This window comes from Rhamphochromis sp. 'chilingali' (assembly GCF_963969265.1).
Source record: "Rhamphochromis sp. 'chilingali' genome assembly, chromosome: 12".
Lineage (NCBI taxonomy): Eukaryota > Metazoa > Chordata > Actinopteri > Cichliformes > Cichlidae > Rhamphochromis > Rhamphochromis sp. 'chilingali'.
The window spans coordinates 5396449-5420269 of NC_137939.1; the positions used below are offsets into that span (position 1 = coordinate 5396449).

The window sequence follows — 23821 nt, forward strand, 5'->3', positions numbered from 1 at the left end:
AGTTTATCCCAGCGTGGAAGCCCTTTCTATGAGCTGCCCTTGCAAAAAGAATTGGCCTGCTTATTCACATACCTTAACCTGGCTCATTCACAAAAACATATCAACTCCCCTCCAATAAAGTGGACAATGTGGACATTATTTCTCCTGCTTGGTGTTTTGGTTGCTCTGTGTTTACGTGTTTAAAGCCTCAGTTTTGCTGTATGCAGCGACAGCTACAAACAGAATCTTAATTGATCTAATCTGGTTACTGCAAGCTATTTTCAACAGTTCCATTAGAAAACTCCCATCCTCCCCCACTCTTTCTCTCTCCCTTCACCTCCCACACTCTCTACCCCCCATCTGCCCTGACCTACATGGTTGTCACATGGCCCCGGCTCCCTGGCTTGGCATTTTATGGAAAATCTGCAGGAGATAAAGCCACAGGGTTTAAAGTGTTATCCCTGCCTGTCCTTTGAGAAGGGCTAAACACTGAATGAGGTGTTATTGCATCAATGCTGTTGGACACACACAGGCACCAAAGAGGATATCTTCCTCCCTCCTTCCCTCTCTCTCGCTCTCCCCATGTGTGTGTCTCTCCCTCTCTCTCCTCAGTTTGATTGGATTTAGTAGAGTGTCACCACTGTGACTTTGGGGGATTTCTCTTTCCCTGTCACTGTCTTCTGCATGCTTGCTTGGGTTATTTACTTAACTTGTCCAGAAAATGGACTGTGATCTGCAGCTTAACGCCAAAGCTAGGGAGAGACAAGTGCTTCGTGCTAGTTAAGATATGCTTGACAGGCACCTAGACACTCAGTTGACTCTCTGGCTTGCTTACTCCCTCGCTGGTGCTGAGGGCTTAGTTTTGCATTGTGACCGAGTCCCCTTCACACTGTTGTCTGCCTGTAAATTTTCTGCTGCCCTTGCTATTCAGCCAATTACAGCAAAAGAGCTTTAGTGATTTTTTTCCTTCTTCATTTTTTTCCACCCTTCTCCCCTTCTCCTGGTGTTTTTATATATTTATTTTACAAGGGAATGACAAGCATTGCTGAAGGTTAAAAAAATGCTGAATTTCATAGTGCGTATAATGTCATCCTTTTTTATTCTGTAGCCGGACTAATCAATAAAAAACAGCTTCATCTTGTGTGGAACAAACACATACGGCGCAGGTTAATATAACTTCCTGGCCTGCTGCGTTTAAATTTTGAAGCTTTTGTGCTCCTGTCTCACGTTTAAATGAATGAAAGAACAAGGGGCAGCTTAATACAAATTTCAGTTATTTGTAAGCTTGTAAGCTTTCGCTTAATTTAAATATGAAAGATGCCAATATTCATGAATCCCAAAGGTGAAGCACATTCATAAAAATGAGCAGTTTACTTTTTGGAAAAGTGAAGATGCAAACCTTTTGTGTGGGACTTGAATGGAAGAAACTGTTCACCTAAAGTAAGTATTTAGTTAAAGTTTAAGATTGTCAGAGGTTTTTCCCTTTTGCATATATTTTAACCATTTGTTGTCCTCCAAATATTCCTCTGCTGTGTCCTTGGCCGCCAACCTTACTACTCATAGCTATATATTCAGAAAACTGGTTCAGGAATACACACCCTTAAACCTCTCTAAACAATAATGAGGTGTACTGGATTTCAGCGCATACACCATATGTTCCTCTCAGGTAAGGTTTCTAAGTTGTTTAGTTTCTTTGGCACTAGGTCGTGCTGCAAGATAAGATGCGTGTTAAAGGCCTCTGAAAGACTATCAATGCAATGTCAAATGTAATGCGGAGCCACAAAGCAGTTAAAGAATGCATCCAGAGTGCTCTGCCATGTTGCATTCTGGTGCTAAAATGACCAGAGCAAATATCTTCCCAAAATACTGAATAAGATAAGGCAGTCGGCACAGCTTTGCATCACTGTGGTGGTTGGTTGTAGTAACGCTGGAGCTATACTTGACGGGGTGAGTGCAGACTTACAACAGTCCCTCAGTGACCAAAAAAGGAACGCCACATAGGTTTTATTGTTCTATCTCTCATAAAAACAAAACCAGAAGTTACACAAGTGATAATTGTGCATAAAAGAAGTGACACCACAAAATGCGCAGTGTTCCAAAACAAGAGAACAGAAGAATAAAAGAGTCTTTCCACCAGTCTAAAATGAGCCACGCCTAGCAGTGGGAACGGAAAGCAAAACTGCTTAATGTGACAAAATAAAGACAGAAACACTCCAAGGGAAAGTTAGAATTAGGATCCTGAAAGATTTATGCCTCCTTTTTATTTATAATTTGTTTTCTTTTCCTTATTGGAATTGAGTTGCAACTGAATATTTGATGAACACAGCCTAGAAGTAAGGATGTTATGTCAGCAAGGAAACAAAAAGTAAAGAGAAACAACCAAGAAATGTATTTTGCAAAGTTCGCACTTTGGAATAAACTAACATGCCTTTGCTTTCACAAGTGGCTTGTTAATTGACTGGTGGGTGGGGGGAGGTTTGGGGGGGGGGGGGGAGTTCGCTATCTGCAGGTTGTGCTGAGCCCTAGCGAGGCTAGCTGCGCCTTTCCGTATGCACCGCGCCGAGTGCTGGGTACTCTCCGTGCACAAAACACCATCTGCATTTTGCTGTTAACGCGCCTTCACATCCAAGGGAGGATTAGGAGAAAATCCCCAGGTTTTTTTCAACCAGTTGACAAATATCAGATTTGTCTCTAAAAAATTAGCTCCATCTATATCTCCCACCATATGACACACAAAAAAGATTATCTGTAATACCCAGCCAGCTTGGGTGGGAAAAAGCAGATTAAAGTTTCAGTTTGGTCATATTTACGCAGCCTCTTCAAGTGCGAGACTGTCTGCAATCCACAGTCGACAGACCTCTTCGCAAAGAGTCCTCCCCTCGGTTGTACACCCACCCCCAAGCTTTACCTTCCAGAAACAAGATGTCTGCCTTGAAACAATTAGACATCATACTTAAATAATTCATCATTTCCCAGTGACTCTTTCTCTTCTACGTGTCCTTTAAACAGAGAGAGTGAGCTGCCAAAAGGGCTAAAGTGAATAACAGCAGCAGGTGCCTTTTCAGATGGAGCTTTGTAGTCTGCAGTGGGTGCTGAGCTGTTATTTTAGTGGCCCACTGGTGAGGAGCAGGGGAGGGCTGGGAAATGGACCTGCTAGCTGACCCCCAGACCCCAGAGCTGTCCTGTTAGCACTCCCCCCTCCGCTCCACGTTACCAGGAGTAACTCCTGGCTTAAGTTGTTTTTAAAATCTAACAACGCAACATGCAGCTGTGTTTACCTGTGAAGTTTAAGAACCTCGCTTCCTAAAAATAAACTCCTTTGACCCTCAAGGAGGTCGTTTGTGTCTGCAGTGACAGATTGTAAGGCTGGGCGTGCATGATTATAACACATCAGCATGCATCAGAGGGATTTAAACATACGAGTAAGATGCTCCTCTTTAAGCCTCCACTAAGTCAGTGTGTTCTTCCTGACCATTTCATTATCAAATACATAATCATCATCTGCCGAGGACAGAACCGAAGGCCTAAGGCCCTACCTGGTGTCCTGGATGTTGACTTCCTTGCTTCCGCTCAAGACCACTGCCCCACCCAGAGGTTGCTTTATGAACACAGGAGCCCCATAAATGAAATTAAGGTGTCAATTAGTCAATTACAGCATAATAACTCTGAGGGCAGACATTTAGAGACAAAGAGAACCTCAGCTAAGTTCATTTCCTCCAGCCCAGGAGCCTAGCGTTTGGCACACGTCACTCCCCACCCAGACTCGCTGAATAAGGGCCCCAGTGCTCTCCCTAATGTTATTTTCCCCTGGATATCTTTTTTGATCAACAATTTCCTTTCATGGGTTTGTTTTTCAGATGCAGGGGATGCACTTTTTCTCTCCCCAATTTGGCTAGGGAGAATTTTATAATTTAGTAATTAAAATCTTTGTTAGGCTTTAGAAATTGCAACTAATTGAATTTAATGGGAAGATGAATTTCAATTTTATTTGATTAGCAAGACCCCTGGCATAGGTATTTATGGAAAAAACTCTACAAAAATATGCTGTGTGGGCTAAGATGGCATAATAGAATTACAGATAATCGGATTTCACTGTCATGAATTTCACTCTAATTTCACTATAATTTTCCATTAGATAGCTGGTTTACAAATATTTGCTCATCTGCGATGGGAAAGGCTATCTGTCTAAAATGATTACCGAGCGAGCCTTCAGAAATATGTCCCTTTTTTTTCTCCTCCCTTTTAAAACCAGATTGCGAGGGATCAAAATTAGGAAGATTGCATTATGGATGTCTGCATCCGGGAGAGCAATGGGGGAGATATGATGATTACGGCCGGGGGATGAAAGCGGTGTCAAGAAAAATGTATGACTGAAAAACATAGGCCTATTCTATCTACCGAATCTCTGCTCTCAACACAGTGCCGCCAAGCAACATGCTATATCGTGATTCATGTAATATCAGCGCCCCAAATATACCTTCTACTTTATACACGTTAATTGCTTTCAAGTATGTACCTTTAATGAGATTTTCATTGCGCTTTTCCTAGCGTATGTATGTCAACGCATATACAGCTACACAGCAATTATGAAAATCAAATGAGTTTCGAAGGAATCATCGTCATGAGTCATGCAAATGATGATCATCAAAATGTGGTGTGTTGCGATCATCGCTGTTGTGGCTGCATCTGCGTGTAAGTTTAATATTCCGCTCCTTCTCCGCTTAAAAAATAAATATATAATGCAATATAAACAGACGTGAGAGGGAATAATATTCCACATCATAGACAACCTCGAGGAACACTGAGGTGAACTCTTGTTGAAAAGCCTCTGCTTCAGAATTAAGCTTTTACACGTTCAATTTCCTGCCAATTTTCAACAACATGACAGTGAGTATCAGGAATAAACTTGCTTCATTGTCTGCTGAAAAACAAACCGTTTTTAATTTGTTGTGTTCAAACTTTAAGACGCAGAGTCGGAGAGGTTCACGCCGGACTGTTGCTCCTTCTGTCTCTCACACCCCCACCTGTGCACTCCACCCGTCATGACAGACCCCAATACCCCACGCCGGCTCACACCCACTCCAGCCTATTCGCTCAGTCACTTTTTTGCCCCCCGAATTGCCAGAGACAGCAAGAGGGGTTCAAAAACACAATCTGACTTTCGGCAAAGGTCAGATTTCTCACTCGGCATGTCTCTGGGCTTTGGGCACAAAAGCCGCTGAATTCACATCTTTCAACTGGGCAATAGCTTTTGTCCTGGGGAATGGAGGACTCGGAGTGGGCCCTGCACCAGACCAGCCCCTCCTGGAGCGCACGGTCAGGGGCAGCCAAACGTCTGGCCCCAGCGGCCCTTTGACTGATGTACCCCTACCATGTCACATGCATAGGAGCGCGCGCACACACGCTCACACGCATACACACTCCACCTTGCCCTCAACATTCTCCCGCATGCACCATACAATACCCTCACGCCACATCAAACGAAAAGCCCCACAGCTCCTTTTGAAAAGTAATGGTTTCGCCCCCAAAGATGGCAGCTCGAGGGTCCAGAAGGCTGTAATGCATGGACGACAGACCCTGCCTCCTGTGGACATTGTTACATGAATAGAATTCACCCTGCACTCGCCCCCTTGATATCAAGTTTTTGAGATACTGTGGAAGTTTTTATTGTTATGCTCCACCTATGTGAGACAAAAAGCATCACAGCATTAGAGCCAGGCAGATGTTCTCACCACTTCAAAAATTTCTACCACATCAGTGGCATGCGATCATTTTTAGTAACTATTATATTTTCAGGTTTCAATCTAGCAATTCACACGGGCCACAAATCCATTAACAACATATATATTTATTTATTTGTACGGAGACTGACACAAAAGATTTTTATCCAGCAACAGAACAAAAGCACGGTCGCAAGTCAGGTCGTGCACAACAAAAACAATTCGATTTCATTAGATCCCGGGCTAATAAAAGTAGTATTTACAGTACAAAGTTAAATCGAGGGTGGAACCTTTTGATAGAAACTCTTTTAAGGTCATTTTCCTTTATGTGGGTTAGGAAGGAGGAGACAAAGCCTTATTTTTTTCCATTATTAGCCAGGATGAGTCATCATAATTTCAGAATCAACCAAAACCAGTTTTATGTACATACTTCAGACTAACAGCACTCAGGAACTGAAGCCCGACCTATGTATTATTGTATTATGGTCCAAAGCCATAAAGTTATTCATTTCCTCTTTTCTGTGTCCAGTAAATGCTAGTTATACAACACCTTTATTCAGAGTAAACCTGCCGTGGAAAACAGGAATATCCAGTTACCTTTGAAAGTTGAGACTTTCTTGTTATTTTGTGTCGCTCTGTAAATTCCACATTCTTGACACACCACCATGTTTACAGTATATGGGCATTATGTACAAATGGTCCCGAGGCGCTTTGCATGCTGCTGCGGAAGAAACTGCCAGGCAAATAAAGGGTTTGTCTTATAAAGTATTCATTGTCACCTGGTAACGGCCGTCGTTTATCATTTCACCTGAAATTACAATGAAAACTGATAGCTTATCAGAGGGAGGGAAGGAGAACCAGAGCGCTCTGAGTGAGAGACAGAGAGAGAAGCAAAGAAAGTATACCATGCAGGGCTGAAATGGAGAGGATTGCTATATTGTGAGGGAGGGAAAGAGTTATTCGCTTTAAGCTAAAGGGCTGGAAAATGTATTTTGTGAAATCTTTTTCTAAGCTTAACGCTTCTGTGATAGACATGAGGACAAGCATATTTACCAAATAGTAATGTGCCTGGCTTTATCCTGCCCTTTGACTATGTACACATCAAACATATAGTCTATGATTTAATAAGTGAGGACAAAATTGTGGAAATATTCTTCCATTTACTGTAGTTGTACTTTATATATAGAACGCTAATTAAATATGTGTTTAAAAGCAGCTTTTACATGTAGTCACACTGCATTGGATTTAAATAATTAGCCTCAAAGTATAATATGTTTTAATAAACGTATACTCTTATTCTCTAGAAAGCCCTTTTTCTTTTTCTTTTTTTTTAAGTGTTGTGTGCCCCCCCTTCGCTCATTTGAATAGAGGCAGTGGAGGCTCCACCCAAGAGAGTTGAAAGGCTAGAAGACCACAAAGATGGAAAGGCCAGCCCACTGAGGGAGGGAGAAAAAAAACTGCTCCGGTTCCTCTGCCATAATTTCCTATCAGCCTATTCAGACAACATCACCAACAGCTTTGTCTGTGTGTGTGTGTGTGTACGGGAGCAAAGCAAGAGAGGGAGGCAGCGCACGAGAGGCAGAGAGAGAGCGCCACAGAGAGAGAGAGACAGAGCAGGGAAGGGGGAGGCTCCATATTCTTTCACCTAACCCCCCCATCACCGTCAAACCACAGGAAGGAGGGGCCAGACCCTAAGCTGCCAATCAAATCCGCTCGTGGCAGCCGGCATTATCTCAGCAACAAACTATTGACAGATTACATGTCAAGGAGTTTAGTGCTTGATTGAAGGAAGCCTCTTTTTTTTTTTTTTAATCTAGTTACTTTTCCGCTGTATTCCCCCCCTCCAACAACCAACATTCGAATGACTTTCTAACAGAGTTGAGTAATATTATGAAAGTTACATGTCTGAGAGGATTTAACTTCGACTTCCCTGAATATGGTGAGTACTCTTCTTCTTTTCTGTCTTTGTCAGATGTGTTTTATTAGCTGACAGTTTAAGGTGTGCCTTTATCTCTGACTAAATATACAGAGAGGGGAAGTTGTTCATGATTAAACTATGTGCCAGCTCGTACGTATACCCAAGTGTTGCGACACCATTATTTATAGCTCTTTGACAGTGCCCAAAGGTGACTGCAGTATCAAATATGATTGCCTGTTTCCTCAGCACACGCTTCATGACACTGTGTTACATTCAGTACACATGTGAGGAAAGTTCACACAGCAAGTTTCATTTTCTCTTGACAGAGTACGTCTCTCTTCTAGAGAGCGGCACAACTCCCTGTCAGCCTGTTTTTGTTTCTTCTTCTCTTGCTTATTAGTTCTTTCTTTCAGCTATACTTTTTTTTCTTATTTTGATAAGTCACAGTTTGAGTCTAGAAATAAAGATATTGGTTTGGCACACACGCAGGAGCTGGCAATGCCATTAGGGTAACCTGAATGGCCTAAGGGTTTGTTGCTAAGGGGACAAAGCAAACAAACTGTTGTGTTGCTTATGTTTTCCACATGTAAAGGGAACAGCAGCAGTGTTAACACCTTGCCAGGTACTTCTAAATAGTGTACATACAGTGCACAGGCTATTTTCATGCATTAAACAGATAAATTAAAAGCATTAGAGGTGAGGTAAAACTGTAACCAAACGATCCATTCGTTTGAGTGCTTTCATACGATGATTCTGATTCATTTCCCTTTCTATACACACACACACACCTGTGAGGCAGGTTTTTTTTATAAAAACCTGTAGCTGCCAGGTTAACATCAGTGATTCTGTGCGTACTTTTAGAAAGATAAACTTGTTGTGTTGTAACTGGATTATACGTGTAAGCGTCACTCTCCTCACCACTTATAAGACGGGTTCTTTTTAGTGGGATTTAAAAGAAGTCACATTTTATGGTCACATTTAGTTCTTTCTGTTTTGCGCGTGCAGTGTGTTCTCGTGTGTTTTCCATTCGCTTGCACACCAAGTGGTGTCTTCCTTTCATTGTGTGTGTGTGTGTGTGTGTGTGTGTGTGTGTGTGTGTGTGTGTGTGTGTGTGTGTGTGTGTGTGTGTGTAATAATACTCTCAGTATATTTCATTATTACCACATATACATGTTACTGCTCGGTAACTGTACATCAAGTTCTTTTAGACTTAATCGGTCCTCTTTGATCAGTCTTATCGACCCTATTTTTAAAATGCCTTATTTTAAACTCACACGGTGTGAAAATATTTAGCAGACGTTGTGGTATTTTTTTTTGAGTAGGGTATTTTTAAACTGATGTCAGTGTTGTAAATTACAGAAAGGTTACCGTGAAAATATATTTATTCTTTTTTTGGTCTTTTTTAAAATATTCCCTGAAAAAAAAAAACTACGCAAGTCATATTTCGAGCGAGCTTTGCACGAGGCTGTTATTTTTAATATGTTTGTCAGTTATGTCTGTTTTTATTTTCATCCTCTTCTTCTTTTTTTTTTCTTTTCTCCTTTTTCACGGCGCTGCGTTGCACTTCAGACACTTTTGGCACGACATCGGCTTTGACTTGTGCATCGCAGGATTAATGTAAATTAAAGATGTTTTTTGCCTTATCAAATAAAACGCTGACAGACTGTATAGTAGACCACTGTGACCACAGGGTTTCACAAACACTCAGGAGAGGCAGACAGGAGAGAGCTCGGTTATTATGTCTGGTTATTTAAGGTGTCCTGCATTATCGTTTGAAATAACAACAAACAAGTTCAACTGTTATTGTGACACACCCTAATTTCAAACTTTTCGTCAGCTTGGAAAATGTTTTTCTCCCCTCTTATGAGTCATAATGTTGATTGCCTTCTCCCTCACTGAGTCGTTTCATTAACCCTTTGTGGCCCTCTCCATCGTTTACGGCCCTCCACAAAACTAGGATGAAATGAGGGAGAAAAAAACAAGCCCAGGTCTGAAGGCCCTCAATAACCTTTTATCACAATTTAGCAATAACCCGAATCAATTTGATGTCTTAAGCAATAAAATATGCTGTTGCACTCCTATTTCTGCAGCTCCTTGGATGACAGTAAATTTACATTTTTTAATTAAACTAGCTGGAATTTTTATTAGGGGGCCGGGCTATGCTAATGGAAATGTTGTGTACAGCAGATTAACAGAGTTTTGAAATAAATTTAACAGGGAGACGTTTGGAGGGAAAAAACGCGAGTCATTGTCTTTAACCTCTTTCGTGCCGATTTCTCCTGGGGGATCCTTGTATTCTAAGGAGCCTTGTCAGGGAAGAGTGCTTCTCAGCAACGAGGTGATTAGTATCGCCTTGTCAACCGAGGAAAAACACTCGCATTCTGCACATTTATTTATTTAATAAATGTTTAAAATTATACCAAAATGTGAGATTTTTCTTATTGTTCACTTATGTTATTTGAATGTAATGAGACCTCACTCTCTGCTACTGAATTTAGAAATAGATGTGTGTTGTTTAGGGTTTTTTTTAAACGGCATCTGTTTTGTTTTCTTCTCAATGTTAAAAATGAAGATATTTTATTTTAGCATTTTACTGTTTATTTAAAAAAAACTTTAAAACAACAAACCCCTTTTATTTTTCCTTACCCTTTAATTCTTTTTAGATCTTCAAATTCATTTTCTCTATTTTACAAAGTGTCACATGCAGTAGTTAATGGCAGCGTATAGTGTTTGTGTAGTTTTATGGTCCGCTCTCGGTATTTGATTGATGTTATGCGAGGCTGTGTGCGTTATCCCTGGTTTTAGCAGAGTGGCAGGGGTAGAGAAGGGGGGACACAGACAGCAGACAAGGGCAGGGAAGTGTGTGTGTGTGTGAGTGTGTGTGTGCACGTGCACGCTGGTGTGTGTGTGTGTGTGTGAGTGTGTGTGTGTGTGTAAGGGTGGGGGGGTGAAGAAAAAGAGAGGGACAGCTGAGTCCTGATTGAGCCTGTGCCCAGTCACCAGACACAAACCACCCAACACCATAATTACCTTAACCCCCATCTTTTAATACACAAATCACACCAACTGGCCTTTTTTTTTTTTTTTTTTTTGCCTTCACCGACAGGAAGAGGAAACATCAGAGATCAAATGATCAAATAAACTCCAGATGCACGTGGGCTGCTATGCATCTTGCCGCAGTAGCCAAAGTGTTCAGGGCTACTTGATATGGGCCAGGAGTAAGGCAAGTGGCATCACCACCCCCTTTCTTCACTCCTGTGCACTCATGCAGTGGCCAGCACCTAATTAAAACCTCAAAGCTCCCCGTCACCAATCTGGAGTAATGGCCTAATTAATACTTGGTGAAGAAATATTCCAGAATGATAAACAGGTTGCACCTTGGGTCTTCATTGCCTTTATTATCTAAAACATAACTTGCTAAGTTTTTATTGTCACGGATATTGCGTGTTTGTGAAGCTGCTGTACTCAGAATAGGAGTAGTGGAAATCCTGAAATATCCTTCGTAATTATGTTCCCTCAAAATGGAAGGCAGTCACTTATAAATTATACTGTAAATTAGAAAAGCACATAAAAGAAAAAAAATAGTTTTTAATATTTCCCCCCCTCACACACATTTTTATCATCATAACCAGGAGAAAATAAATCTTTTTTCTTTTTTTTTTTTATCTCTCAGCTGAATGTGCCGTGTCATGTATTCTGGTGCGCAGCAGATTCAGGAGAGATGCATCCAGTAACTTTTTTCCCCCCCTAATCTTACATATGAAATTATAATTTCATGCAAAGCGAGGGAGTAGAATAATCTCTGCTTGTTGATATGCTATATAAGAGGGGAAAACGGGGAAAATGAAGAGGTAATTAGCAGAGTGCAAGACTTTGGCGCATTTGTCTGAAAGCATGGTCTCCACTGGCCATGAATGAATTTGCATGCTTCGCTTATCGGGGCGCACTTATTAGGCCAGCTGAAAGAGAGATTAAGCCGGCACAAAATGTGGTGACTAATCCCTTTAAATGTGGCAGGGGGTCTTTAAGGTGTGAAGCAGGCCGTACGTAGGTTAGTGGGCATGGAATGTGGCGGACCGCAACTTCCAGCTGAATGTGTGTGAAAGCAGTCAGCAAACGTGGGGTTAACTATCTAATGACAAGGACAGTGATTGACATGGGTAATAGATTAATTGTCTATCTCCTCACCCTCTTATCTCTGGTATACATACAGCAGGTGGGGTCAGACTGGTTTGAGATAGTAAAAGAAATACTTTGCATAGGCCAGTATCAATTGTTTTCCTTTACATATATATATATATTTACCACTGAGTAAAATTGTTGGCAAGTTTAGTCAGTCATACATGTACGGAAAAGCAAAGCATATAGAGAATAGTAGGTGCTGAAACAAATTGGTCTTCACACCTTGCTGCTGCTTTTTAGTGTTGAGTTTATCTCTCAGTTCTCTCAGTTTCAGTTTTCTGTCACCTTTCTCTTGACAGGAATTCTGGGCCTGCCGGGATATCTCTGATTTTATTTTTGATTGGAGGAAAAGAAAAGAAAAAAACAAACAAAACAGGAACAAACATTGAACCTTTTTTTTTTCCCGTCACCTTCACTGCGAGCAACAAAATGTTTGCTCTGCCGGGTTACACAGCCAATACTCCTGTCCTCAACCATAATTGACTGCAAACAGGAGCGTAGTGACGTTTAAACACTGCCCTGCTCTGTCTTTTGTGTCACCGACGCATCTTCCGCACGGTCCCCAACCCGGCACCCCTCGAATCCAGCTCCCCTTCTGCTGCGCGCGCGCGCGTGTGTTTTCATGTGACATTCTATTCACTTGGGTCAGTAGCAAGCAGCACCAGCAATAATTACTGTCTGTACATGATAAATCTGAAGCCCAGCTGTTCATTTCTGTCACAACAGAAAGAGAGGGGGAAGGAGAGGGGGAGAGGAGTTCAGCAGTATGCAGTTTGCCGGATTTCTTTCTTTCTTTTTCTTTTTTTTTTGCTGGGTAACTTGATAGGATTACATGATTCTAGAGTCCACACCTGTTAAGAGGCTGTTAGCAGAACAGTTGGCAGTCCCGTAGTCACAGCTTAGCCTTTTTTCTGTCCATTCTGTATCGCCTTCAGGGGATTTCACCCTGCATGTATGACGAGAGTGTGTTTCTCCAGGCTCCTGCCTCGGGGAGGAGCGAAGAGGGGAGAGCGCTCCTTGTGACACGCGAGCGGTGTATGTTTGATGTTAGAGTGCGTATCCTACGTTTGTGTGTGTTTGTGTGTGTGGTGCGCGCGCGCACGTGTGCGAGACCGGGTCGGCTGACATCTCTTTTTTCCCCTCCCTCTCCGGAGAGATGTTGCCTGCCAGCAGTCGTGCTTCCCTCTCCCAACCTCAGTCGCACCGGAGCCACCCGGGCAACAATGTATATACAAGTAACACGACAGCAAACAAAGAAAAGAATTCATTTTGGTTTGTTTCTCACAAGGGTGTTGGCAGAGTCGCAAAATGCCCAAATACAGGTTAAACCAGACAATTTAAATGATGAAGGGTTAGGTTGAGACGTTTTGTACATATTTTAGGAGTGCCAAAGCCGTGCTGTCAATTAGAAATAGTTTTGGAAGGAGTGGAGAAATGAGTAATGCATAAAAATTGTTGCCTGTTTTCGCTTGTTCGGTTATTATTAAAGTGGGGAAACTGTCCGAAGCAGCACGCTCACGTATAGGGAATACAGTCAGAGGGAGAATTGTTGACAGTCATCAGACTTAGAAAATGACATTACAGTAGGGTGTTTGGTGCTTTGGTGCAACGTGTCTCACTGCCTTATTTGGCATTCAGCAGCTACCCAGCTCTTGGGCTTCGTCACTTTCTGTGGGCCCTCAGCACCTGTTCCCCCTATTGTACCGGAATTTTCTATATTTGGCCAGAAACTGGACTCTCTCAATTTGTGTGTAGATCATTGTCAGTCTGAGAGCAATAAACTCCATAATCTTCAAGGTTGTTTTCTTGTTTTCTTCTGCCGTTTCTCAGTTTTGCTTTGCTTTGTTTTTTTCAGACGACAATAGAAGAAAACATCATTCAACTCGGGAGGACTGCGAAGCGTTTCTCACCAGGGCTTTTAAATGTCATGCTGTCCCCTTGCATGTTATTGACACGTTGCGCTGCCAAAAGTGCAAATTATCTAGCCTCTCGAGCGCAGGAGAAATAAAAAAAGAGCAAAGTTAATAGATATCTTGGGCTAACTTTTAATTGTTCTGATATGTAATCGCTAAATGACAATAAAAAAAAAAGGAGCAGGGCCACGTTAAAAGCTTTATCTCTCCTGCTCTGTGCCCAAAGTGTCATGTCCATAACAGCACCACCTGATCTACAGAGTAAAATAACCGCTAAGGCTTATTGTTTGGACAATATTGGAGCCCCCCCCCCCTCCCCCGCCTCCCTCCCCCGCCTCCCTCCCTCTTCAACACTCACCCCACCCACCCCCGCTCCCCCCGCTGCTCCTCTCCCCTCTCCCTTGATTCATTTCACCCACTGTCCTCGGCTGCTGGAAAATGGCGTTAATTTTTTTATTACCTGTTTGACTCTCCAGCCTTATTACTGTAGCCCCTTAATGTTCTCTGTAACCGTGGAAACCAGATGAATAAATGTCCGCCAAAGAAAATGAGATGATTAAACAGGTCACCCTTGCAAAACAAATTCGCTTGGTCGAGCGCAATTTGTGTACCAAGCGGCTGTCTTAACAGTTTGCTAACAAGGGGATTGTTTGCCAGACTAACTGACAGAGAAGGGAGGGGCGAGGGGGGGATGAAGATATCGGGGGAAAAGGGTATGATTGAAGAGATAATATTTTAGATCCCTGTGTTATTTTGTCTCATCTCTTTATTTTTCATCAGAGTGGGAAGTCTGCAAAACGGGTGAAGTTTAACCTTCCTTTGCCGTGTATTACTTCAATATTAGAGAGACAGTCAGACGCCGCAGAAACGACTGTTTTTTTTTCCGGCTCTGCTGTATATTTAACCAGCATTTACAAGTAAGTCTAAAGCAGCCATCCATATTATTGTCAGAGGCATTTGGTCTGTGATCATCCGCAAGTGCACCAGCAAATAGAATTCCCCTCATTTATGTGGCAACCAATCATTACTGCTAATTGTCCTTGAGGCCATCTGTATAGAATGGCTCGTCCTCAATTGGTGTTGGAATGGTACTGGTCATGGATTTACTAGTCCAATAATGATACTTAACTCCTCCATAGTCAGCGCAACCGAGTCGCAACTGCAGTGATAAACATGAAGGAGGTTTTCTTCTCAAATTAAACAGTAGCCCGAACAGCATCCTGGTACAAAGTGTTACTTAGTTTCTTTCCCATGATGCTCCCGCCCTTCCCTTCCCTTGTCCAAGTGTAATGTTCTCATATAACTTGTTTTAAGCAAAGCTCCCTGACAGCCATATGAAACGTCTGGTGTTTTCATCTGGGAAAATAAGAGAGTAGGTCGGGCAGATTTAGCCATGTAAGGATAGGGCAAACATGCAGACTTGGATTAGAATCAGGCCTGCGTTGCCATTCTGACCACAAATCATAAATGTCGGAGACATGGCGGTGGTGTTGTTTATGGAAGGATGCCACGCTGCGCCACTCAAGGGTGTTGCCTGTTTGCATTGATGCACCACCACCACTTACCGCCTCTCGCTTTAAAACAACTTCCGCGTCCCACTCAGCCCAGCCATTTTGTCCCGTTACCAAAGCAGATCCCAACTGTTCGCCGCAGCTTTAGCCTCAAGTTTAAGCAAAGGAGGGGCTGTTGCTCAAAGCGGGACTGTGGCTTCTCTAAGTCGTTTGTGCGATGGAAGATGGCGAGCTAGAAGTTTTTCCACTGACTGAGGGGGTATTTCATCCCAATACGGGGACACTATAGCTCAAAACTGAAAAGCACTTATGCATTATTGATGTTTTAATTTGTGCAAATGCCCAAGTCTTTGTTAAGTGATTATAGTGCTAGGGAGATAACAGGGGAGCTGCTTCTCTATGAAACAAGAGCTCGCTCGCTGGCCGCACTGGGAAGCCATTGGACTAAATCTAACAAGTCCACGCTCCCACTCAGCGGAGGGAGAGAGAGCGAAGCGGGGGTTGGTGAGGGAGTGACGAGAGTTGACTCAAAAATATCAACGTGTCTAAGATAAGGAAAAATTCAGCCGTTGATCTTTTGTCCTTATTTCAGCTACACCTCTCCTGTTTATGATGTTGGGTTTATAGGTCTTTTACATCCCTTATCAAAAATTATTTGATGTAAATACAATGGAACTGACCTGAAAAAGCCCCATGTGTAAATAGTCCTTGTGGCACAGTAGAAACTGACCTTGGGAGAAGAATGCAAAGTTATAATGCTTGCAAAACAAGCCAATAAAATAATACCCCGCTGAAAGAGGGGGAGTTTGGGTAAATATAAAAGAGGAGAGAAGCAATTTTCTTTTGCTGCAATGATTAACTTAGAACAAAGGTTATCAGGGATGACATTTTTTTAAACTCTGTAATTTATGTAATCACCTGCTACACTTACCTGCCAGATAATCAGTGATGGTAGGAAAGGTTGAAATTTTCCCTTTGAAACAAATGTTTGTGCATATATGCTGCGAGCTGAGCAAAAAGCATTTCCCCCCCATGTCCCTGTGGAGTCAGTCTCCAACTACATCTTAGATCATTGTCACCAGCACATAGAAACCTATGTTTCCTCTATTGTGCCATTTGGTGTCTGTGATGCTTGTCCAAACTCAGCCTCAGCCTGGCTGCTCCCACACCTGCAGCTGTTCACACAGCTTGCCTTCCTCCAGCACCTAATGCATGTATAACCTGTAAATTATGCTGTATTCATTTAGCTCAGACTGCATTAATATGGGCTCTATGAATGTCAACCCATGAGATAAGTGTCTTACTTTTGGCTTTGGTTTCTGTATTAGTCATTCTCTTTTGTTCTCCGGCTTTATTCTTGCTTTATTCTTTTGGAAAATCTGCTTGAGTGTGTGGAACCAGGATTTGCCTTCTGCTTTGAGGTCCCTGGTGGAGGTAAAACACAAGAGCACGCGTGTGCACATGGGTACACACACACATACACCCATACACAGTAGGCTCTCAGGCTTCCCCAAGCATTTACTGCTTTATTAAGCTGTCTCATGAACCCACTACCAGAACATGAGAATACAGGGAAAAAAAAAGAAAAGCCCATATTACTTAGATGATTTGATGTCATTTGTGGACTACAAAACACTAGGCTTTATTGTGTGTGCAGGGAGAAAGAGCGGGAGCAGGGAAAAAAGAAGTTGGCTTAGAAATTCAGAATTTCAATTAGGGTACGTAATCTGAACCTGCCGGCTTTGATAGAGGCTTTTTTTTTTTTTTTTTTTTACTAAGAATACAGCAGCACTTGTAAAACATTAATTAAGCAGGCTTGTTTTTTTAAAGCATGGAGTAAAGTGTGCTTTATGCAGTCCTTTTCACTGAACAAAAGGCAGTTACCTCACACAGAGGCCTGCTTCACCCAAAACCATTTGGAAAAAAGGGCAATTTGAATTGAAGAAAAACACAAAAGACAAAAAAGACAAGCCACTGAGAGTAATGTTCTGAAAGAGATGATATCATATGAGAGCGCGCAGCCTTTTGCTGAAGAATAGAAATGTATCCCTGCCTCAGTGAAACCTAAGCTTGGTACAGGAAAACGAGCCCCTATTTTAATGACTTTCTACCTGACAGATGACTTTAGACTGCCTTTTGGATCACATTGCTCTGACTTTGTCTCTTACATCACCAAATCATTGATTATTAATAGTTTATATGAATTGTTAATTCATGGTAATGTGAGGTTTTTTTTTGTTTTTCTTTTGACAACCGCCTTCTAAATGTAAAGAACTAAAATAGTGTCAAACATACATATATATGTATATATATGTGTGTGTGTGTGTGTATATATATATATATATATATATATATATATATATATATATATATATATATATATATATATATATATATATATATGTATATATATATATATGTGTGTATATATATGTGTATATATATTTTAAAATTTAGTAAAAAAATGTACTAAATTTTTTTCATGGTGATGGTTTGTGGCAAAGCCATAGTGCTTCTGTTTGTAGAGCATGAGTCCATTTGCAATTTCAACTCTTTTTCTGGTTACTGTGGCTATGTGGAAGTGAAAGCTGACATGAACGCTCTAAACAACACTGATTAGCATTAAAGAGGATTACAGTTCATTCACACGCTTTGGTTTTATTTTCCGTGAATGTATCAAGATAAAAAACAATGCTGTATATAGATCATTTACTAAGTCCTGGAGCAGATAATAACCAAGGTGATTCTTTTTTTCCACCTATTATAAAAATATGGTTTTATGGTTTCTGCTTCTTGGAATTTATAATAATAAAAAGAAAAAGCAGCAGAAAAGGATAAAGTCCCTGTCCCACGTTTGCACATGGTGCTGTATATGCATTATCCGCAGACTATTGTAAATCCTCTTGCAGAAGGTGATGAGTACACATACAGATGATACATTAAAACTGCCATAACTCACACACCCAGCAAAGCTAAAAATCAATTGGAATGGATAGTTAAGCTGGCCCCTAAAAATCAATGAGCAATTCATGTCCTTGATCACAGAGTGTCATTCCTCTCAATGTTAGAGGCCGATGAGGGCTGAACATACACACAAGTACCACAAGTACTGACATTCAGCACAAATAGGCAGAAAACATGCCCACGCATTCTGTGTACTGATACAATGAAGTTTACAGTAAATTAAATGCACCCTTCAAGGACACGATCATTTTAATGTACTTTTTAAAAGCCGGTTTCAAATGCACTCACTGTAAGACAGTGTCGTCCTTTTGAATGTTTAGGCAAACACGACTTAGTTTTGCAACTTTTTCAAACATACACTGTGATGCCGTTAAATGAGGTTTTGGCCACATATCGAAAATAGCAGGGAGTCAAATATCAAAGCTCGTTTTGTTGTTTTTAACCATGCAAAATGTTGCAATCCAACGACATTGTACACCAAGCCTGGAAAATAGAGATGACCTTATAGCCATTACATGGTGGGGGCAGAGACGCACTCACGAACACACACGCACAGTCACAGTCACCGGCTTCCATGTAGGAAGAGTAGAGAGGCGATAAGGTTAGCCAAATGAAGAGGATGAAAATTCTGTTTCAAAATAGCAATTTTGCCCTTATTAATGCCATTAGTGTAACAGTCATAATGGATCAAATCAACGGATGACCGAAACAACTCCCCTGTCTCTTTGCTATGACGGGATCACGTCGAGAACAATTTAGGCATTTTGTGTTGATGAGTGAAGTTTCGAGTGCTGTAGCGTCCTGCAAACCTCCCCTGAATTATGCCCATAGTTGCCCGCTTTGTCGTTTCTCCTTGTATGTCTTCCTCTTACGTCCAGTTTTAGTTTCTTTAAACACACACATATCAGTAGAAGTGACCCCTTTGTTGGGAACTACTGTATTTTTAACCCTGATTTAGATAATGACGCTGTGACAGTCATTTTTGCTCCTGGGCCATTTGCTGCTTTGAGGCCTCTCTTGTCACTCACACTTTGTATCCCTTCGTTACCAATTATAGCCACACTGACCAATTCAGAGGAACGCCACAATAGAAGCTGTCTCAGTGCAACACTGTATGTTCAGCTCCGAGTCTTTTTCTTGTCTTTTTGGACCCTTTTCACTATCCCCTCCCACTGGCTGTGAGTTAGCAGTTGCTTGACCTTAACAGGTGGTCCTCTTTTTTACTCTGGTAACACTGAAAGCGTCATTCAGCCTCAGATTTGGGGAGAGGGCCTTCGAAACAGTTGTCGCCTGTCAGGGGGAAGCAAAGAGTCATAAGAACCGGTGGAACAGTTGCTCGTCCCCTCGTCGAGGTGGGAAATTTTCCGGCAGCTGTCACTCGACCTCTTTACCTCGAGTTTTTTTAGGAGGGGTATTTTTTTTCTCTCTCATTTCCAATAAAGCAGAAATGACTGTTTGTGGCAACTGCAGGGGGGAGGGCGGATTCCAGTGCTGTGTCCTGTCACTCAAAATCTCACTCGTGTGTGTCCTCCTCTACACGTTTCATCAGCCGCCAATCACGACACGCACGTGAGACGTGTCTTCGCTTATATGGTTGGACGGTTTCAGAGGCTCTCTTTTAATGTTGGGTATCATAAAACTCTTGGTGTTTGGCCACGTAAAGGAACAAAATGATACGTTTATTTGCCTCTGTTTTCCTCTCTTCTCAACTGCACTATGCCTCTCTCTCCCTTTCCCTGTCTCCCTCGCTCCCCCCTTTCTCCGCCTCCCCCTCAATCCATCTGCATCATGTCGATCTGTCAGACTGCCAGTGTCTGTTCCAATTAGATTCCACTTAATACACGTAACCTCGATTAACACGCAATCAAGCCCAGATAAATCACGTCCTTTAAGTCCCCCCTCTGCCTCTCCTGTGTTGCTTTGCATTACTCAGTTTTTCCCAACAAGCTTGCTTTGCCACAGTCGCCGTCCCGATGTATAAAATCACACACTGACTGCACGAGCAGGTACCCTTACCAGATGTCTTCAGGGGTGACGCTCCACTTTAGAGACGAGTGATTTTTTTTTCTTTTTCTTGTGTCTCACATCTGCCGTTTCCAGCAATGTGGAGTTCCTCCTGCGTTTCCAGCAGACGCTTGTTGGTGCCCTTCTCACCCAGGAAGATGAAGGTGTCTTAATTACATCTTTGGTTAAAAAGCTACAGAAGACACCCTGGGCTTTCTCTACATTGTGGGAGGCTGTGTAGTCTATTGTCTCGGTGACCTTTTTAGCTAGCGGACAATTGGTTTGACTAGATTACAAATTAAGACACAGCACCAGGCACTTAGAAAGCAAGTCTGTTAGAGAGCAGTTCTGCTGCTGCTGGCCTGTGAAAGCCACCAGACCATACATTTTAAGAAGAAACGGCCACAAAGTCAGGCATCGCGTGCGCATTGTTCCATATCTATAAAATATAAAGTTACATTCGCTTTAATGATGCCTGCAATGCCATTGTGAGTCTTTGCCAGTGGCAGAAAGCGGGCAAAAACACACAAAAGTACTACAGAGCTAAGGATTCATGGCTGATTATAATTCTTTTAACAAAGTTAATAATTTACACTGTTTATGCTAATAGGAGAAAAGAGGACTGTTGAATTACCAAACAGCGAAAACCACTAAAAATACAAACCAAATGAAAACAACCTGGGGCACTGAAAAAGCACACACAGCACTCTTGGGGTCTTCTTTTATTAATCGCAGCTAAAAGTGCTAACATTGACATGTTGAACAGATTAGCCTCTTTAATAACTGGGCGGGTCAACATGGCTACCACTGCTGATCCACGAGGCTATCCTGTTGGGAGGTAGATAGCCTGTGCGTTTCATATTCTGACCCTTGCCTCTGTGGGATTAGCCGCTGTGCTAAATATACACTAAATTAGGAATAATAATAACTCCTTTTAATGCATGTGTAGTTTTTACGTTTTTCCTCACATTAAAAAAAAAGGCAGGTTGAGGTATTATCATAATATCCGAGTGTCTGATAAGAGTTTTGTAGCTACGCTTTGTTTGAAAGTGGAATCTGTAGCAGTTAGACTTCTGGCTTTGCCTCATACAGCAGCAGCTTGTGTCATACAGGTTCAGGCTGCCGCTGTACAGCGTTAATGGTTTTAAATATCTCAATGCTAGTTAGAGCTGACAAGGCCTCTCGGTGTGCCATGTGTAAACAGGGCTTGGATTTAAAATAAATTAAGCTATGAGAAAGGCTCACGTTGATCCATTTCTTATCTCCCCCGCTACCTTGCCAGCCCTAAGCCATTGCGAGATGTGTGGACAAGTTAAGGGAGCAGCAGTACTCATTCATGCAGTTTCTTGCGTGGTACTATTACATATTTCTAACAAGCAATGCATACATGCAGCCACACACTTGGAGCTTCCTTGACATTGTTGTTCTCGGTAGAACCAGAAAAGAAAAAAGGAAAAAGTGGTGCATGTTTTATGTAATTAGTATTGGGTGCAAACAAATTGAATATTGAATGGATCTCTGATGGGCCCGTCCTGTCTTTTCTAAACTCTGTCCGCAGCCACAACAGAGTCGCCGCTGTCTCTTTAAAAGGGGGTGACAGTTTCGACTATATGTTGAGCTATTTTCTCTTTCCCAGAGAAAAAAAAAAGGGAATAACGCTGATGAGTTTTAACAGCTTCAGCCAGGCGATGGGCAAATATAATAAGTGTTTTCGTAGACGTCACCAGTGATTATCTCATCTGCGCGTTTTGGGTGAATGTAGTGGATTTAGAGGCTCGTCTCCCATTGTGCTGACATCACCCTTTAACAAACCAAATTAAATCATGGCTAAAATCATTTGAAACTCTCCCAGAGTCTGTCTCTGTCTGGGAAACTTGTAAAGGGAGCACTGTGTGCATATGTATGTGTGGGTTTGAGTGTGTTTAGTCTCGGGGGATAAAGGGGGGGGTGTACTGTGGAAATGGGGGCAAATTTACCCACACGCTGAATAATGGGATAAGAGGAGCTAATATTTAACAAATTCTTCAGAGAATTCAAAGGATGGCCTTTGTGGCGCGTTAACGTGCGCTCAGTGTTTCTTTTCAAGCATGGAATCGTGTACTTTATTTTCTGTATTTGATGTATTATTTTATTTAAACTCTAATGGATGTTTAAAAAAAAGCTTCAGACACTTCTCAGTTAGGAAAATTGGAGAAGCCATGCAATACGCAGCCTGAAGTCACTCATGGTATGGCTGTAATTGCATGGAAAATCTGTTTTGATACAGATACCACTACACACACTGTACACACAACAGGAAAGAAAAGACAAAATGAGACCTGTATATTTTATAAACAAATTTTGGTGGCGTGCCATCACAACAGGTGACATGCATGCCTGTCTCTTACTGTAACAGCCATCATTAGATGGCCTCTTTAAAACCCATTAGATTGCATGGCAGTGCAAGTTGCATGCAGTCTGTTTGCAAAGAAACCACAGTATTTTTGCTGTTTAAAAAAATGGAAATATAAAAATATATTGTGATGTCATTAGCCATAAGATCGCACAGGAACACTCAGAGATTCGTCAGCTGTCCCGTCTCATCACTTGCATGCCATAGTTGGCCAAGTGTGACCTTGTTAAATGAAACAAAGGTTAAGAGAGAGAGAGAAAGTGAGTAACAGGAGTCAGTGAAGAAGTGGTGGCAAAGCAGGGAGGTGCACGGAGGTGGTGGTGGTCGTGTGTGTGTGCGTGTGTGTGTTGAGTCGGGGTGGAAGAAAGGCCTCAACTCAGCCAACCTAGCCTGATGTGACAGGATTAGCTAAGCCCCGGTGAACATGGATGGTACTTTGAGCCTCTGTGTGTGTGTCGGTGTTTGTGTGCGGCAGGCAGGAAGTGTGCACAGCAGACTGGAAGCCCAGAACTGCTGCTTGCCACCAGCCGAGCCAAGACAAGACATGGGAGATCAACAGCGCGTCGGCCCATCACTGCCAGCGAGCCTTAGCCCCCATCACCCTCCCCTCCCACCAATGGTAGAGAGCCAGACCATAGAAGATGCAGCCAAAGGAGTCACAGATACATTGGGGGGAAGGGGGGGGGGGGGGGGGGGGGGGAGAGAGAGACACAGTGGGGGACTAGTAGGCGGGCAGCTGGGGCTAAAGTGAATGTGGGTTGGAAAATGATCCTATTAAACTGAATTAAAGAGGCAGTCTTCATTTACCCCAAGAATGATGGATTTGGATAATTAACAGTGTTAATGGGTAATGGTAAAAGAGGGCAAGGGAAAACTGGTGGTTGCAGACACAGAGCAAAGAGGCCAGGTCAGACCTGCATTGTAGTCCGTCTGCGAGGCCATTATGGATGACACCCCTTCTTCTTCTCTTCTTTTGACTTGTTCCAGCCAATGGTTACTAGTTGGGAATTATTTTAAGTTGTGAACAGTGTCTCTTCATCACCTCTTTCATTTCAAAGTGTCCCCCCCCCTGCACGTCTTTACCTTTGTAAAAGAAAACCATTTGTGAGATAAGATAATATGAGTGCAGCAGATCAAACACTGTTGTATTGTGTGGTTTTTCGCAGGGCAGGCTCAGTAGCATGCACGCGAACAGAGGGGGGAAAAAGCGATAGGAAAGTGTCGCTGATGAGCATCTA

At 42.2% G+C, this 23821-nt stretch overlaps 1 protein-coding gene across 5 annotated transcripts in view; it reads left to right on the forward strand.

The window, feature by feature from the left end:
- casz1 (castor zinc finger 1) overlaps nt 1–23821 on the forward strand; it is a 171296-nt gene that overhangs the window by 89783 nt on the left and 57692 nt on the right. For 2 of the 5 annotated variants that reach the window (XM_080897811.1, XM_080897812.1), the window contains exon 1: nt 7196–7638. The exons of the other annotated variants lie outside the window; for them this stretch is intronic. In XM_080897811.1, the coding sequence (XP_080753937.1) occupies nt 7590–7638 (49 nt within the window). In that variant the 5' untranslated portion in view covers nt 7196–7589. Of the gene's footprint in view, nt 1–7195; nt 7639–23821 lie in introns of those variants that run through there. 5 annotated transcript variants of the gene reach the window in all.